The following is a 16,042-nucleotide window of genomic DNA, read 5'->3' as shown; positions in this document are numbered from 1 at the left end:
AACTTCAGAATCATAGAATAATTTGGGTTACAAGGGACCACTAGAGGCAATGCAATCTAAACCCTTGCTCAAAGCAGGGATAGCTTCGAAGTTGGATGAGATTCTCCAGGCTTCATTCAGTCAAGATCCAAAAATATGCAAGGATTGGAGACTCTACAGCTTCCCTGGGCAACCTGTTCCACACAGAAGGGTGTGCATTTTTTGATAAAAAATACATGGATTATTATGACCAGTTTTATATTAAAATATGTATCTATGGCTGCATCTGAAATTTCTGAAATTACTATTATGATGAGTTGCCACCACCCTGAATTTAAATAATATGAACGGTGCAGAAAATATTTATAAATTCTGCCTGTATGTGGCAGTGGCCCAGGTTAAATAGGTTTTTGGTGATCTGTGCTAGTTCTGTTTTGTATAAATGTTGCTTATTACTTGATGGATTCATGGAAATATTAAGGTTTTTTTGTATTTGAAGACTACTTTTGTTAGTTTTTAAAACAGTTAAGATAGGAATAGATTTGAACAGTCATTTACTTAAAAGAATTCCTTTTGTTTGTTTGTTTTTTTTTCTGTATTTATATAGTTTGAATATTTACATATTGTAAAGAATATGGAGCTTAAAACATTCTCTCTCTTAGGTAGAAGAGCTGATGAATGCACTGGAAAAGACTAGACAAGAATTAGATTCTACCAAAGCCCGTCTTGCCTCAACGCAGCAGTCTTTGGCTGAAAAAGAAGCACATCTGGCTAACCTGAGAATAGAGCGAAGAAAACAGCTTGAAGAAATTCTAGAAATGAAGTAAGTACATTGATTTCTCTAATTTCTAGAAAAATTAAAATTACTAATTTCTTGCCATAAGAGAAGGTGGGGGGGTTTTTTCTTTTTTTTTTTCTATGTATATATTTAAGTGTGAATCTAAGGACTTCTAATAGTTTCAAGACTGTTAAATTCCTTTTAAAACATAGAAATGCAAAAGCCTTCATTTTAGTAGTACTCAACAATTGACATGAGAATTTTTTGAAAGGTGTCCTTTGTTGCATGCAAATAAAATATCAGCACAGTATAACTTCCATAAGAAATTGAGGGCCTAAAGCCCCATCTTTCAGTGGGAATTCTATGTTGGAGTTTCTGTTAGTGTCAAATTCAAGGAAAGGGGTTTATTAACTTTACATGGATGGTGCAAAGTTTATTGCATTGAATTGGTTAAAAAAACCCCCAAACCAACAAAAACCTATTTGCATACACATTATCCTGTGTATATGTGTACAGAATGAAAACGGAAGATAGACCTATAACTTAAATCTTAACTTCCTACCCACAATAAAGGTAAATATCTGTAATTATAGGATGTTAAAGCTCTGACATGATCTTTAAAATTGGCAAAAAAGAGTGAACCCATTATGACTTGGCTAGGCTGGTAAGTGTGCATTTAACATTCAACAAAGGAAACTCACAGTTGTAATTTCAAAACTGTTTTATTGAGGGAGGAAAAAAGAACCCAAAACACTTAAGGCATATATAACTTCAGCTAAGTTGTTGTAGATATCCTTACATTTTAAAGGAAGGTAAGTAATCAGAAAAAAATGGTTTTAATAATATTGTTGTAAATAAGACAAAGGGGAAGTGGAGACATATGCTTACTAGACTTTTATAAAAGTGGGTTTTAAGAACGGCTGCCATGTAATATAGGTGCAGAAATACTGTAATGTAAGCATGACCATTTCCAGTGAAATCAAAAGAACTTCTGCTTTTGACTTTAATGAAGTCTATATCTATACAGAAAAATGGGAGCACATATGAATTAGAGTAGTATGTGATATTATATTCTATAATAGATACTTTTTTTTTTTTAGTTTTCTGATTTTCTTTTATATGTACATATTAATTCACCTGTGATAATTCAGATGCTCAGTGCCAGTATATTTCATACAGTCTTCTGTTTTCTGTATAGTGCTTTGGTCTGTTTCTTTCAGTGCATGTTTGTTTTTCATCCTAATGGTAAGATTTTTTTCTTTTTATCATAATTATCAATTATTGAGCAACATAGGGGACACCCCCCCCCCCCAGTATCTAATTCTGTTACTGTGACTTTTTTGGTTAGGTACACAGAAGCTCATAGAAGGACTATGTAAGGCATGTATCTTCAGTGTGGGAAGTGAGATTGGCAAAAACTGGTGAAGTTTGACTTTTCTTTTGATAAAAGTTGTTCTATTCTATGAATAAAGGAGTGAGTGGATGGTACTAGTGGTGAAAGAACCAGTATCAAAGGTCCAAGTTAGGAATAATTAGGAATTTAAAATGAGATATAAACATATAGTGTGTTTTTACAGTATAAATTTTTAAAGTAAAATTAGAAGAAAATTTTAAATTAGCATCTAAAAAATTAAATTAGTAAAATTTTGTAGGTAAATGTGTGTTGGGTTTTTTTCCTTTTCTTTGAGTAGTCATTAGTATGATTTCTTTTGTAAAAGACTTTCTTATTTTTCTTTTTTTGCTTGATTTCTCAGTTGCTATTTTGTTAGCTGTGTAAGTATGTAGACTTTTTCTGCCATTACCTTTTTTCTGTCTTCAAAAGAAGCAATTGTTCATATGCAGTTTTCATTTTTAATCCTGAACTGACCAAAAATTCATTTGAAATTCCAAGTTAATAACAACCCCCTTCTAACCTGTAATAATAAAATACAATTAATTATAATACATACTTCTTCCTACTTAGGCCACAGAGAGTTACCTAATCCTGTGCTAGGTAGCTTTCCCAGCTGCCTAGCCCTGTGTCATTACCTGTAAGAGTCTAATGCTCTAACTCATATACAAGTCACTCCCCCTGAAATCTATGATTCAGCTAATAACTTAGAATTAAAACTCACTTTCTTTAAAAAAAAAACATATCTCCTATTACTACTTTTAATTCTATCCTAACTTTAGTTTCTGTGAAATATGTTACAAGGCTGAGTTCATATTGGAGATAGAATCAGACAGAACTGCTGCTGCTTCTGGTGAGATAGAAAGAAATGAATACGGCTATCAGACGTCAGGATGGTTCTGCTGGTCGAGGAGATAGGAAATAGAGTTAATGAATAAAACAAAATACATAAAATCACAGCACAATATTACTAAACATAGAGAAAAAATAGAATAATGACGGAAGTTCACATAATCATATTTACTTTTTTTCCTTTTATTGCCTCTTTAACAGCATTAGTACTGAATTAAAGAAGCAAAAATGAACATATTTTTTTGAGATCTGTGTATAGGAAGGGCTACATGACTGCTATTAAATATAAATCTTAATTTCAGGTTATTTAATTTTATAAGATATACTGAACAACATTAATAGATATACATGTATTAGTCAATGTCTTTTAGAAATAATTGAGATATTTCATTACAGTAGTTTAATTTTTGCAATTGCTCACTGAAATAAGCGTATGACAAACTTTATAAAACTGCTGCATTACAACAGTATATACTGAATATGGCATTACATTTTTTTTTTTTTTATGAATAAGGTATTCTCCAAAAGAGATTGTAGAAGCTAGCTAAGACCCAGACATCCACTGACAGAATAATGATAAGTCTGTGTTGTAGTTATATACTAAAATAGTGTGTCTTCTCTCTGGTGTTTTAAGATAATTTATTAATTCACAGCATTGATCATAACTTCTATTTATCATTTTTAAAATTTAATATTGAGTGATTACAGTTTTTGGCTGCCAGCTTCCAGTTAAATAGGCATGAACTGTGTGTTTAAGAACATTCATGATGATTTCCTATGCTTATATTATGTTCAAGTTCCAAACATAACTCTGCATTCTAGGCCCATCTGGCTGACATTGCCAAGATCCATCTTAATTTACTGGCTACAATCAGTTCTCAGTTTTAGATAACTTCTTCAGTTGTCATTACATGTTCCCATATACATTCAGTTATTTAAGGAAGTTTAGAATAAAAATGGATAGCAGCTTGTCTGGTTGGTCTTTTTGAACTGGAAACTAGATAAGTAGCCATTAAATGAAAGGTGGTTCAATGGAAGGAGATAAACATCAAGTTATTCTTAACTTGATGCCAACATGTGAAAAAAAAAAAAAGATTTATTATAAAGAATTCTAAAGTGTTAAGTTTGGAGAAGGATTCGCATTTGCATGTTACTCTCTAAATATGGGATTTTTTTTTTTTTTTTCCCCAATGTCTATTAAAAATATTACTATATTAGTTCTGGAGGAAATATTATTGTTATGGTTATATTATTTTAGCAGTGCACACATAACTCATACTGACATTAATGGAAGTTACGCATACATGTTAACAGTAAAATGCAGCATGTGTTCAAATCCATCATTTTGCCTAATTGTCTTAATGCTTTGTGCTCTTACTATCTCAGCATAAAAAACCTCATCACTTTTATATTTTTTAATAAGTGATAGTTTAAAAAAAATAATTCTGTATTGCATCGCGTGACAAAAGGCATGTTAATGTTTTTTAAAACTGTATTTATCATCCATAGAAATATTTAAATTTAAAAACTGGTAGGTAGAAATATATGTCAAGACTACTTTTTCCAGACATTGTTTTTGTTTTCTGAGAGTCCGCAAGAAGGAGCACAGCCTACTGAGAACTTCACAAGGCTTGCCTAGAAAAGCTTATTCATTTTGTAATATGAAGAGCTTGAGGGTAGGAGAAGTTTCTGTGCTGTGATGTGGTGGAGGTTTTTTCAGACATTTCAGAAATGCCATATTTGTGGAGCATACTTTCATGACCACAAGGCGTCCACAATGCTTTCATACAGATGTCCTTTCCTATATGGTGGTTCCTTCCAAAACTCATAAACCTGCTTGTAACAAAATTAGATAGCTGTATAGGTAGATAAATGAGTATTTATGTAATATTGAAATTGCTTTATATATGTATGTGAAATAAATGCCTGTCCTTATGGAAAGTGGATTTTACTCTATGGGATAGATAATCTTTCTAGAAATGGTCAAAATTATTTTCCCTTTAAAGATACAAAGTTTGACCTGCAGAGCCAATAGTCATAAAAGAAAGTCTAATGGCATGTGAGGGAAAAGATATAAAAATTATTACCACTTTTTTGTTAGTTCAACTTTTAAATTATATGCATGTAATCTTCAAGCTGCAACCACTGAAGTTAAAAACAAAACAAAAAAACCCAACCCCCACAAAACCCCCAAAACTTTGTTATAAAAACTTGGGGTTTTCTTGGTTAAAAGCCCTGAAATTAACTTTCTGTGCTGTTAACTCTACTTAGAAATATATTTAAATACAAGATTTTTTAAAAAAAGGAAAATTATTTCATTGTGGTTTTGCATTAATTTGATGATCTTTCAGTGACTTAGTTGCATGTGATGAACACTGCACTTAGTAGTGAGTGACCATGGGATTAATACTCAGAAAGACTGATCTTCGTGTTTTGACTTGAAGATCTGTGAATTCTTAATTTTTGGGATCAAACTGTTAATTACTTAGTGTTTCCTTTAGCAGTCAACTCAGTACACTCAGTGCTCTGAAGCTTTCAGAGTATCCTGAATGAAATTCTTGCCAAGAGTTTGAAAGGCAGTTTCCTTGCCTTTGATAGAGTTCATGCCATCACCAGTGGGTATTGCTAAATCAGTTTTGTTGGAAGTGACTTTGCCCTGAAATTCACTACAAATTTCCAGAAGAATATGTATTTTCCCTTAAGTGGAATAAATCAGATTACTTCAGTAATGAAGCATTAAAGATCTCCTAATAAAATAACCAGCTACTAGTCCTTTCATTCAATAACAACGGTAGAACATCGCTGTGCTGTCCAAAACCCATTTATTTTTAAATTAGATTTTGCAGCTAATTTTCTTACAGTGACAGCATAAAATTAAACATCCCTTCCTTTGTTTAAGAATGTCCACCATTTTTTTCACTGAAAATAATAAATTAATATTGCTTATCTCTGTTTTTCAGTATGTTTACTTTATTCATTTAGCAGCACCTGTGTATAGTCAAGGATGAAGTATTTGTGGGAAGAAGGGGATACAACGTTTTTTCCACCAAGCATTCAGTCCCACCAGCTGCCACTCTTTGCAGAAGTACTGAACACGTACTGCACTTTTACCTGCTGGGTCAGTGGTTCAGCTGCTCTGCCAAACAGGGAGAGGGCACTTGTATTTGCCACTAGATGCCAGTCTTGGGTGCAAGACCATGGTCTGGATCTGCTTGGTTCAACAAACTGAGTATGAGCAGCTTCACAGAGTAAGCAGGAAGCTTGTCATGTTGCAGGGAAGAGAATGTGTCTTGCCTGTTTGTCTGTCACTTGGTCTGACTGGTCCCCTCCTTCCTTCTAGTGCAGGAAAGTCAAGCGTGGACAAGTATACAAATGGCTTCAGGTGGACTTTTGAGGATATCGTAGGGATGAAGAGGGTCTTCGAATGGATTCTGGAAGTCAGGGATCACAGCCTAAGGGGAAGACTGTGTAAGATGTAAAACTAGAGAGTCATAGTCAGAGTTTGTAGGGAAGTCAAATTGCTTTATGAAGTGCTAGTGGCAGAAGTATAAGGAAGTTTACCATTCATCTGGTTTTCTGCAGACATACCCCTTTTTTCCATCTATAAATTTTACTGGAGTAGAAGTTGGGATTTTCACATCTGTGTAGCAGCTCAGCAGAAGCTGAAGCTCTGACAAGGGCTGTTGGATGTCTGGAGAATCTAGACATGTTTCCAGCACCTGGACAATCAGTTCATGTCCCTGCCTTACATTCTCCTATTACTATTTCCATCCATCACCATCTCAGACTGGTACTTGGGGAGGGAAAGGGAAAGGAACTCAACATGTTTTCCTTTACTTATGTCCTAACTACTCCACCTCAAGAGGTTCTGTCACCCACAGGATAGTGGTTTCTTGCTCATCGCTGTGGGTACAGCTATGGTCAAAGGTGCTTCTGAAACCTCTGTGTGAGTAGTTCCAGTGCATCTGGAACATTTCAGAGTAATCATGTACACAATTCACCTGTTCAGTGCATACACAGGCCAGAAGCATGACACTCATTGACAGGAAAATCCCTGATGAAATAAATTGTAGGGACTCTACTTGCATGTAGTCATGAAGTTAATTTCCCGTTTTGGGTTCTTCCATACAGCAGCAAGGATGAAGAAAGCAATATAGCAAGATAGGAGAAATTGGCAGGGTGATTAAGGTTGGAACTACTCTTTGAAATTGCTTGGAACTCACTTGTTAAAACCACTTAAGATGATAGCTTCCCTATAGATGCTGTCTGCTCTCTGTGTTACTGTTAGGCAGTGCTTTCCCCCTGCCCCCTTCTTTTCAGAAAGGAAAGCAAGAAGGTAGATAACTGTTTCTCTTGCCTACACTGGAAACTGAGGTGTTTAACTAAAATGTGTGGGCAAAGATGCTTAGTTTATGCTCCTTTTTTAAATGCTAGTATATTCTAAAAAGAGCCAGCCCCTTCCTTGGGCATAGTTCTAGGCTAAATATGTAGTAGTGGATACATGACATTAAAGGGTACTCTTTGAATTGAAGTTTAAGCAAATACACCAGGGTCAGATTTTTTGACTATTAATAAAGTATCATTTTGAAAGTAGGATCACTTTAAAATAATTTTTTCTGCTTTGTCAGCTCTAATACAGTCTATATTTTGAGAAAGATAACTATAATAGTTTTTCTAACATGAATTCTTTAATGTATCTTTACTTAATAGGTTAGATAACAGAGGTATATAAATAGCTGTGGAGAAAAATAATTTTCAGAAAGTTTACTTTTTTTTTTCTTTTATTAGAGGGATTATTTTTACTTGTTTCAACTATGGTAATGTATGCTATAAACATGTTCAGTGAATGGATAGCAAGTTGATTGTCTCAAAAATTGTACCATTTCAAATGTAGAACACTAGACTGTTTTTTAGTAACCTGTGGACTGCTTCCATTTAATTGTAGGATTCATGCTGAGAGTGTAGAGAGTCATATCCCAAGTTAAATACAAACAAAACAGCAGGATGTTGATACAACTGTGACTTCCATAGGAAGTAGTTAGAATGGTAATGTGGTCTCCTTCTAACTTGGGTGGAAAGTCTCTTGAGACTGCTTTTGCCCCACAGACCTGTAACACAGCATGCCTTGACTAACATTTTTGACACCAACTTGCAAACACCATAAAGATTAGAGAAACCCAAATGAAGGCTTTGTTCTCTGGAACAGAAGCTTTCTTGACTAAAATGAAGAGATGTTTTTCTTTTGTAAACAATGAAGGGGCACAAAGCAATAAAATGTTTCTCTCTGTGAGAATAGAATGAGTGAACTGTTTACTTGGCAAAGCGCGTCTCTTATTTAAAGACATATGACTGTCACCAAGTTCCTATTCACTTGAGAGTCTTATATGTTCAGGCTAAATGATGGTATACTTTGATTTTATTTTATAAGATTCATCACGTTTGAAGTTTCATCAGCATGGGAAGAAAGGCTGCCATTTCTTTTCTTCATTTTGTTCATGTTAAGGTCATAATTTACTTTCAAAATAGGTTGTCACCTGCTATTGATGGTTAGCAAGATCAGTTTAGGATTTCACCAAAATGTGATATGAGAGGCTGTATTTTGCCTGTTTTTATATGTGTATCCAAGCAAAAGAAGCTGGAGCATCTCCCATGTTTCCTGTCCCATTTATACAGTGGGAGAGTGCAGTAACCATCTTTTCAAAGTGTTTACCTCCCAGGAAGGCAATGTCTTCCTCTCTGTTATGGAATGATAGTAGTGCTTCTTATGTCACAGAAACATTGTTTGAAGGTAAACCAGCAAGAGTTCAAACATATTCCAGACAACACATATTATGTTTACAATAAATAAGCATTATCTTCTGATCTAGAAAACTGGTCTGGATTTTGACCAGCTCGTTTTCTTCATCTCATAAGCATTTTGGCTTAATTGTCATGCATTTCCATGAGTAATGTTCTCAAGAGGCTATAGAAATCTAAGTTTCTGACTTTCTAGTTGTAAAAAATGATCCTCCAGGTTCCTATGATCGATATGGTTTGAGGCATCTGCCAGGCAGACAGGCACTTTGATGGTAGTTGCCACTCTGTATCCTAGTAATGCACTTTTCTTTTTATTTTTTTGCCATTATTCTCTACCTGTTCAGGTAACTTGCCTCAGAAGAAAAATAACAGTCAATGCTCCAGCAAACATTTTATGTTGGAAATTCCACAATACTTCTTAGGGGTTTTACTCCTCAAGTGCTTTCCCCAGAACCTGAATGGTAGAGAGATCAAGGGGATCCTGCAGCTGCTTTATGAGGGAGGGACTTAAAGACTTTTCACTCAGGGGAGAGGAAGGCAGGGGGAGGATATGTTTGAAGTTTGCAGAATCTCAAAGGAAGGCATAAATGGAACATAGAACTGTTGTTTGCCAGATTCCCCAGCATGAGGAATATCAGGCACTTGCTGAAGTTAATCAGTGATCGACTCAAAAGAGAGAGAATTACTGCTTTATGGAGTGGTTGGTTGGTGACCTTCTGGAACTTGCTTCAACAGAGGGCAAGGTGGCATCAGCTGGTTCTAAAAGAGGTTAGACAAATTCATGGACAAGAGGTCAATAAATGGCTGCTACTTTGTACTCTTTGGCTGTTGTTTTTGAGCTATATTCCTAAAATTTATTTTCTCTCTGAAGTATTAGCTCTTTCCTCCCACATTGCTCCCTTACACTGAAACACACATAGTTAACGATCACGTGATTTTTTAAAACTTTTTTTTTTTTTTTTTGAGAACCAGTTATATTAAGTCAACTAATACACTCTGGAAAGATTAAAGGCCACACTTTGAATAGCATTTTGCATCTTCTTTTGCCCTGTAGTGTATAAGTGGATTTACAAGATGATACAAGTGACAAAATGATTGTTTTAAAGTGCAGGTTGTAAGAGTGCCATATGACAGTTACATGACATTCTCTAGTGATTGAACCACTTAGAAGACAGACAGGATTAACAGTGCTTCAGGTTTACAGGTATCTCAAGCTGCTTGAAGGACTTTGAGATGCAGAGTATTCTAGTCTTTTGTAATGCAAATGAAAATTTGATGAAACAGTTGCAACTGAAAATCTTTACGTTTGCTTCTCTTTTTTCCTTTTTTAAAAAATCAACTTCTTTAAAATGCTTTTCTGTTTTTTAATTTGTAAATGTGTTAGGGTTTAAAATAGAGCAGTTTAATCTGTGATATATCTTGATTCGTAGCGTTCTAAATTTATGTGAGGTGCAATAGTATTCAGAAAGGGACAGTGATGAGAAGGATAGTACATAAAAGCGAGAACGGACTATGAGTTAGTATTCAGTGAAACGTGGACAATGGTAAAAGGAAGAGGGCTGTATAAACCGGAAGAATGAAAATCCAGGTCTGGATTCTTCCAAAGGAAAGGTATAGTTTGAAGTATTTTTCTATTTTATAAGGAAACTTACTATTTTTATCTAAAGTTAACTTAATAGGGAGTTTAGCAATCTTAGCTTTTTACATAAAGAAGAAGATGTTTGTATGCTATCTATTAAGTATTAAACACTTTTTGTCTGGTTTCTATTGCACAACTTTTTTTTTTTAATGTAAGAAAATATAAGCAACAAAATAATTTTACCAGAAGAACAATAATATAGAAAAAAATTGTACTCTGCAATTACTGATCTTGACAAAGCTATGTATGGTTTGTTTTAAAACTACCTTAAAAGTGCTTTTATTAGCTAAAAAATTAATAATGATAAAAATGATGAAATAGGATGGCATTTGTTTTGAAGTTCAGCCAGCATGGGAATGTGAAGGCCTCCACCTCTGATCATATACTCAAAAGAACAAGTGGCTCAAAAGACAGAAAGGAAGGAGTAGGAGGCTGAAAGTAAAAAAAGAAAGAAAAAGTTAGGCTTCTGTTTCATGGATTTTTTTTAAAGCTGACTGAATTACGCCCTTGTCTACTGAAACCCTCTTAGTGTAATTCCCATTGGCCTCCGTGACACCTAGGGCAGCGCTGATCAACTGCAGGCTCCCATATTCCTAACCTCAGTCAACTGAATATGATTCTAGCAGATGTTTCTGCATTTTAGACCTCAAACTATGATGGGTCAGGTTTTTTTCCATTTTCCAGTGGCAAATCTTGCATACTTGAGACCCAGGACATGCAGTTCAATGATAGGAATTATGAGCCGAGGGTCTCCCCAGTGGGATAATGCTGAAGTTAATACAAACTCAGATCTCTGAAAATGGAGAATCAAAGAAATGTAAAGGTTTGGATCATTTAAACTAAATCACTGGATTATTGTTTAATATTGTATAAAAATATAAAATGTGCTTAGAAAGGTATATGATAATGTTTTCTATTAAAAGGAAAAGGTCTTATAAAGTCAGGAGAGACCAGAGTCAGAAGCAATCAAACAGGAACAGCTTGCTTAGTGGCAGAAGGGAAAGGTTCGGTTAGCTTTATCTGCCTTCCCATTACTCCTTAGGTGCTATGAAGTAAATCCAATGCTGCCTCCTTCCTGTGCTTCCTCATTCCTCCCCCTCCCCATGCCCCCAGCAAAACAAGTACTTCTCTGTGTGCTGTGGAGAAATAAATCTAAGTTCCTATTTGTTTGTTTCCTCTGATTGGGTTCTCTTGTATCTAATAACATGCAAGATGTGCTTGAAGTTTTGCTCTCTCATGTCTGAGAGCATTCATTAATGCTCTCTAATGTGCATTCTCTCATGCTTTGTAAGGTGTGAGCTCATGGGGCAGCCTTTCTGCCTGTAAGGGCATAAGTAAGATTTACTCTTTTATCTAACTGATATAATGACACCTGTAAGAATTTATTGTCGTAGAGGTTTGTATCTCTCTCTTGAAATAAGTCAAAGTTTCTGTCTTTTGGGGAGGGAAACACACTCGTATTTTAAATTGAAGAGAACGTCACACTACTTGTTCTGGTGGTGTTTATGCCCTCCCACTGGACTGTGTATAGCTTACCTATGTAGAGTATAAGCCTGACAAGACTGATCAGTACGCCTTATTAATACAGTGGCAGACATAATGGGCTCCCATCCTTCATCCATCAAGCTTTACTATAATAAACAAGATAATAATAAAAACATGTATCATGTTATCACTGTCAACACTAAACAATGTGAGTGTGTAAATATTGTAGTGAAAAGAGAATTCTTCAAATATGATTGGTAAAATATGGCATAGCACACAAAAATGAGCTAAAGCACTGAATTTCTGAAGAACAACACCTCTCCTTTCAATGCTGTCCTGCTGTTTAGCAGAGACTGACAGATCATGATTTATGACAGTGGAAATTAGGATAAGCTCATCTCAGTTTTCTCTGATTGTGAACAAACTTGGCTATGTCCACGCTGTCGTGCAGTGTACCCAGGTATCATAGCAAAGAAAAGCCCTACCTAAGAAGGTACGTTATTTAAGAAGGTACATTATATAAGTCTGTGCTACATCTTATAGTCAAGCTGTTGTGTTCAGGATAAACATCACCTTAAAAGGCTGCCTTGGCTTGCTTTCTTAGGGTGAAGTGACTTCAACTGAATAGACAAACTTTTTAAGGCAAAATAAAAGCTTGGTGACAGCACAATCTTATGCAGAATATTGTTAGTGGAAAGATTTTTCAACTGTTGGTAAATAGAAATGTTGCATTTGTAGAGGAGCTTGCATATTCCAAATAGGAGTACTATGCTTATTATGTTGCATTTTAGTATTTAAAAGCATATTGGGAGATGCAAGTGAAAGACTGGGTATATTTTTTTCCTCATATATAATAGCAAATTTCTCAAAACCCATCCAGTTTTAATTTTCTAAATATGTAGATACTAAGGGGGAACTGTGATTTACTGGCTTAGATTAGAAATGTAAAAATACTTTTTTGTGGTTAAACTCTTCCCAGTTTCTAACCACTCCTACCTCAAATATGTAGTTTATCTTTGTTGCGTTCGACTCTGACCAAAATTAGTCCACACAGGCCTCTGAGGATCACCATATTGCTAAAATCATTCTAGTTGCTAGGGATTCTTCTTTTTTGCTTCCCAAAAAACTCATCTTGCATTCTTTGAAGACTAGCTTACATGGTTCTGATCTTCTAGGTGGGAGGGAAAATGTAGATTGGTCTAATAGAGACAGTCATTAAATGTACTACTTTGTTCTTTTGTTTTTCAACCCCCCTGAGCTTTCTTATAGTTAGGAAACAGAGACAGGTACTGAGGAGAAAATGTTGAAGGTAGGTTTTATAGGATAGGTAGGTCACCTCTGTGTGCAACACAGAATCAAATCTAGCCTAGATACTTTCAAATCTTTATATTATGTGGATTGTGAATGTAAGGTACTGAACAAAATTCTAATTCCACTTAAATCTACATCCATAAGAATGTAATTTTATATCCTGCCTTATTTCTTTAGGCTGGAAGAGTTTTGGGTAAAATGCAGTGAGGTGTAAGCACAGAACCTTATTGCATCAATCAGCAGTAGTGAGGGGACTTCATGGTAGTTATGTTCAGCTGTCTGCATGTTATGGCAAGCTATGTCCCAAAGACCAGTTAGGAAGGAGTGATGCAGTTAATAGGAAGAGCAATCTGAACTTTTAAGCCCCCTCACTCTAAAAGCTCCAAAATATGGAATTTTCTGATCAGTATTTAGGGGATTTACTGTGTTCGATAACTTATGAGTATTTTTGTGAGCTGGACAGCCTCATCCAGGTCTTGTATGACTATCTTGATAAACTCTTTTTAGTTTTCTGTGTGGTCTGTAAACAAAAGATAAGTAGTTCATGTCTGTGGGGTCTAGAGCAGGAGCTGGTGTTGGGACTAGTGTGAAATTCAGTAGCAAAAAAGAAAGAGATTATTACATAACACCTGAAGAACAGAAGCCCAAGAAGTGTGGTAGATCATCATCTGACATCCAGCAACCTGATACCCTCTTAACAGAGCAGAAAATACTCTGACATTCATGAGCTTAAAGAAAAGACTTTTCACCTATTGAAAAATATTTAAACTTTCAGCATGCACGAAAGAAACTTGACTGCTTTCCCATTTTGTTTTGGGTGCCCATTACCCTCCTCAACCATCTGGATTATTTTGTCAACAACTGAAAGAAAACTGGTGAAATGAAAACAGTCTTCTGGGTTTTGTGGCTATGCATACATGTGTACCACCCAGCTACCCACTACTGCTCCTCCCATCAGATCTCCTCTTAAAAAAAATAGTACAACGATCCAATCAAGATGAAAATCGCTTACAGTATTTTCACAGTTGTATTAAGAAATAGAATTTACATTTTTTTCTCTCTCAGAAAGATGTCCCTTCAACACTGAATACTCTGAATTTTTGTTTAGTCTAATGTAGGTTTTTGTTAGTACCTAGCCTAAAAAGGAACCTAATTAACAGATGAACTTAGGAAATCCCTACTGTAATTTGGCAACGGAATGAATGGGGGATATCAGTATATGACATGCAACTTCCACTTAATGCTAATGTAACTATTACCTCATTAGAAGTGCAACTTTACACTCTTCAAATAAAACCTTTATTGAATCTAAAATATGTATTTGACAAAGGACTAGCTGAACTTACTTGAAATTGGCTTTGTGAAATTGTGCTGCCTTTATTGATACTGACTAGCTTTACAAATGTTTATCTTAATTATGTTTTATTGTGATTAAAAAAGATTGCAGATACTCTGCCATTTCTGTAAAGTGAGCTGTTGGAGCTTTTTTTGTTAAAGATGGGGGTAGGGTACAAAGAATAGTCCAGCTCCAGAGAGGAGGCCCCTCACAAGCCATATGAATCCACTTACATGTAAATTGCTTGTCTATATGAATTAAGGTGAAGGTTATGAAAGAACTGCATTTCTGTGTTTATTGTAGGATTTTTGACAGTCTCTTTCCTCTTTCAAGTAAATTTGGCTTAAGTCCACAGTCAGTACAGTTTTAAGTAAACTCCTCTTTTGTTACATTAACAAGGTTATAACATCACTAAGGCAGATTTCCAGCTGCATGAATTGAGGCCTAAGCATGCAGACTGAGGGGATAATTAAAACCTTAGGGTGGGTGAGTTAAACTACCAACTAAAATTGGATAAAAGGCTAATTGTCCATAGCAACATAATACATGTTTCTAAATACCTGTGAAATAAAGATACATATTCGTGGTCTTTTAATTCCTTTTAGAATGCTCAGATTCACATTATATTTTAGGGCAGAACAAGAATGAAGAGTAAGTAAATAGAAACCCAAAGAATTCTTTCCCAGATATTGTTGTATTTTAGTTATTAATTGAAAAACAGAATAATTTTGAAGACTTCGGTGACTTTCTGACTTTCTTTACAATACAGGAAGCATTTTTGTGGAGGAAGTATGAGCCTCACTGTGTGATACAATATATCAGAATGGACTGGTCGGTGCTTTGTCAAAATTTGTCATATCTCTTTTTCCTTCCTCCTTTTTTTCATTATTAAGAGTGGAGTTACATACCTTTGGTGACCTTCAAGAAGATGACATAGAGTCAGGCAAGATGATACATTACCACAAAGTTAAAAAAACAAAATGGGTTGTAATGGCAGCTTGTACTGAACTAAATGAATTGTGAAGGCCCATTTGTTATTCATTAGGAGAAGCAGAGCAGATTACTGTTCTGCCTTCATAGGGAGCCTTTAAACTTAAGGTCATTTTACACTAGTACCCTTGTGGCATGGACAGCATTTAATACATTTTTAACAGCTTTTACATTTCCATGGTTTGCAGCAGTGCTGGTTGAATCATTTCTGTAATGAAGGTGTTTTAAAGTAGTTTAGAGTTACTTTGGGGGAAAAAACAGGAAAAAAAAGAAATAATTGGGTTGATGAAGTGACTTTATATACTAAAGAGCTAAGCATGCAGAACATACTGCTCTAAAGTAATGCATGCTGAATCCCACTGCTACAGAAGTACATCCCTAGGGAACCTTGGGGTTTTTTTGTGTTTTTTGTAGGTTGGTTTTGTGTTTTTTTTTTTTTTAACATAAATAGAACTATAGTTGTTTTTTCAGAGTGCTCATTCCTTT

General features: G+C 35.1%; 1 protein-coding gene across 10 annotated transcripts in view; it reads left to right on the top strand.

Annotated features, from left to right (window-relative positions):
• ERC2 (ELKS/RAB6-interacting/CAST family member 2) overlaps window positions 1-16,042 on the top strand; it is a 542,890-nt gene that overhangs the window by 311,386 nt on the left and 215,462 nt on the right. For all 10 annotated transcript variants that reach the window (XR_008233624.1, XR_008233625.1, XR_008233622.1 and 7 more), the window contains one exon: window positions 642-802. Coding sequence is in view for 1 of the 10 variants with exons in the window: in XM_052777994.1 (XP_052633954.1) it covers window positions 642-802 (161 nt within the window). In the remaining 9 variants the exon portion in view is untranslated. The remainder of the gene's footprint in view (window positions 1-641; window positions 803-16,042) is intronic.

This window comes from Harpia harpyja, chromosome Z (assembly GCF_026419915.1).
Source record: "Harpia harpyja isolate bHarHar1 chromosome Z, bHarHar1 primary haplotype, whole genome shotgun sequence".
Taxonomy (NCBI): Eukaryota; Metazoa; Chordata; class Aves; order Accipitriformes; family Accipitridae; genus Harpia; species Harpia harpyja.
This window is presented reverse-complemented; position numbering and strand designations above follow the sequence as displayed.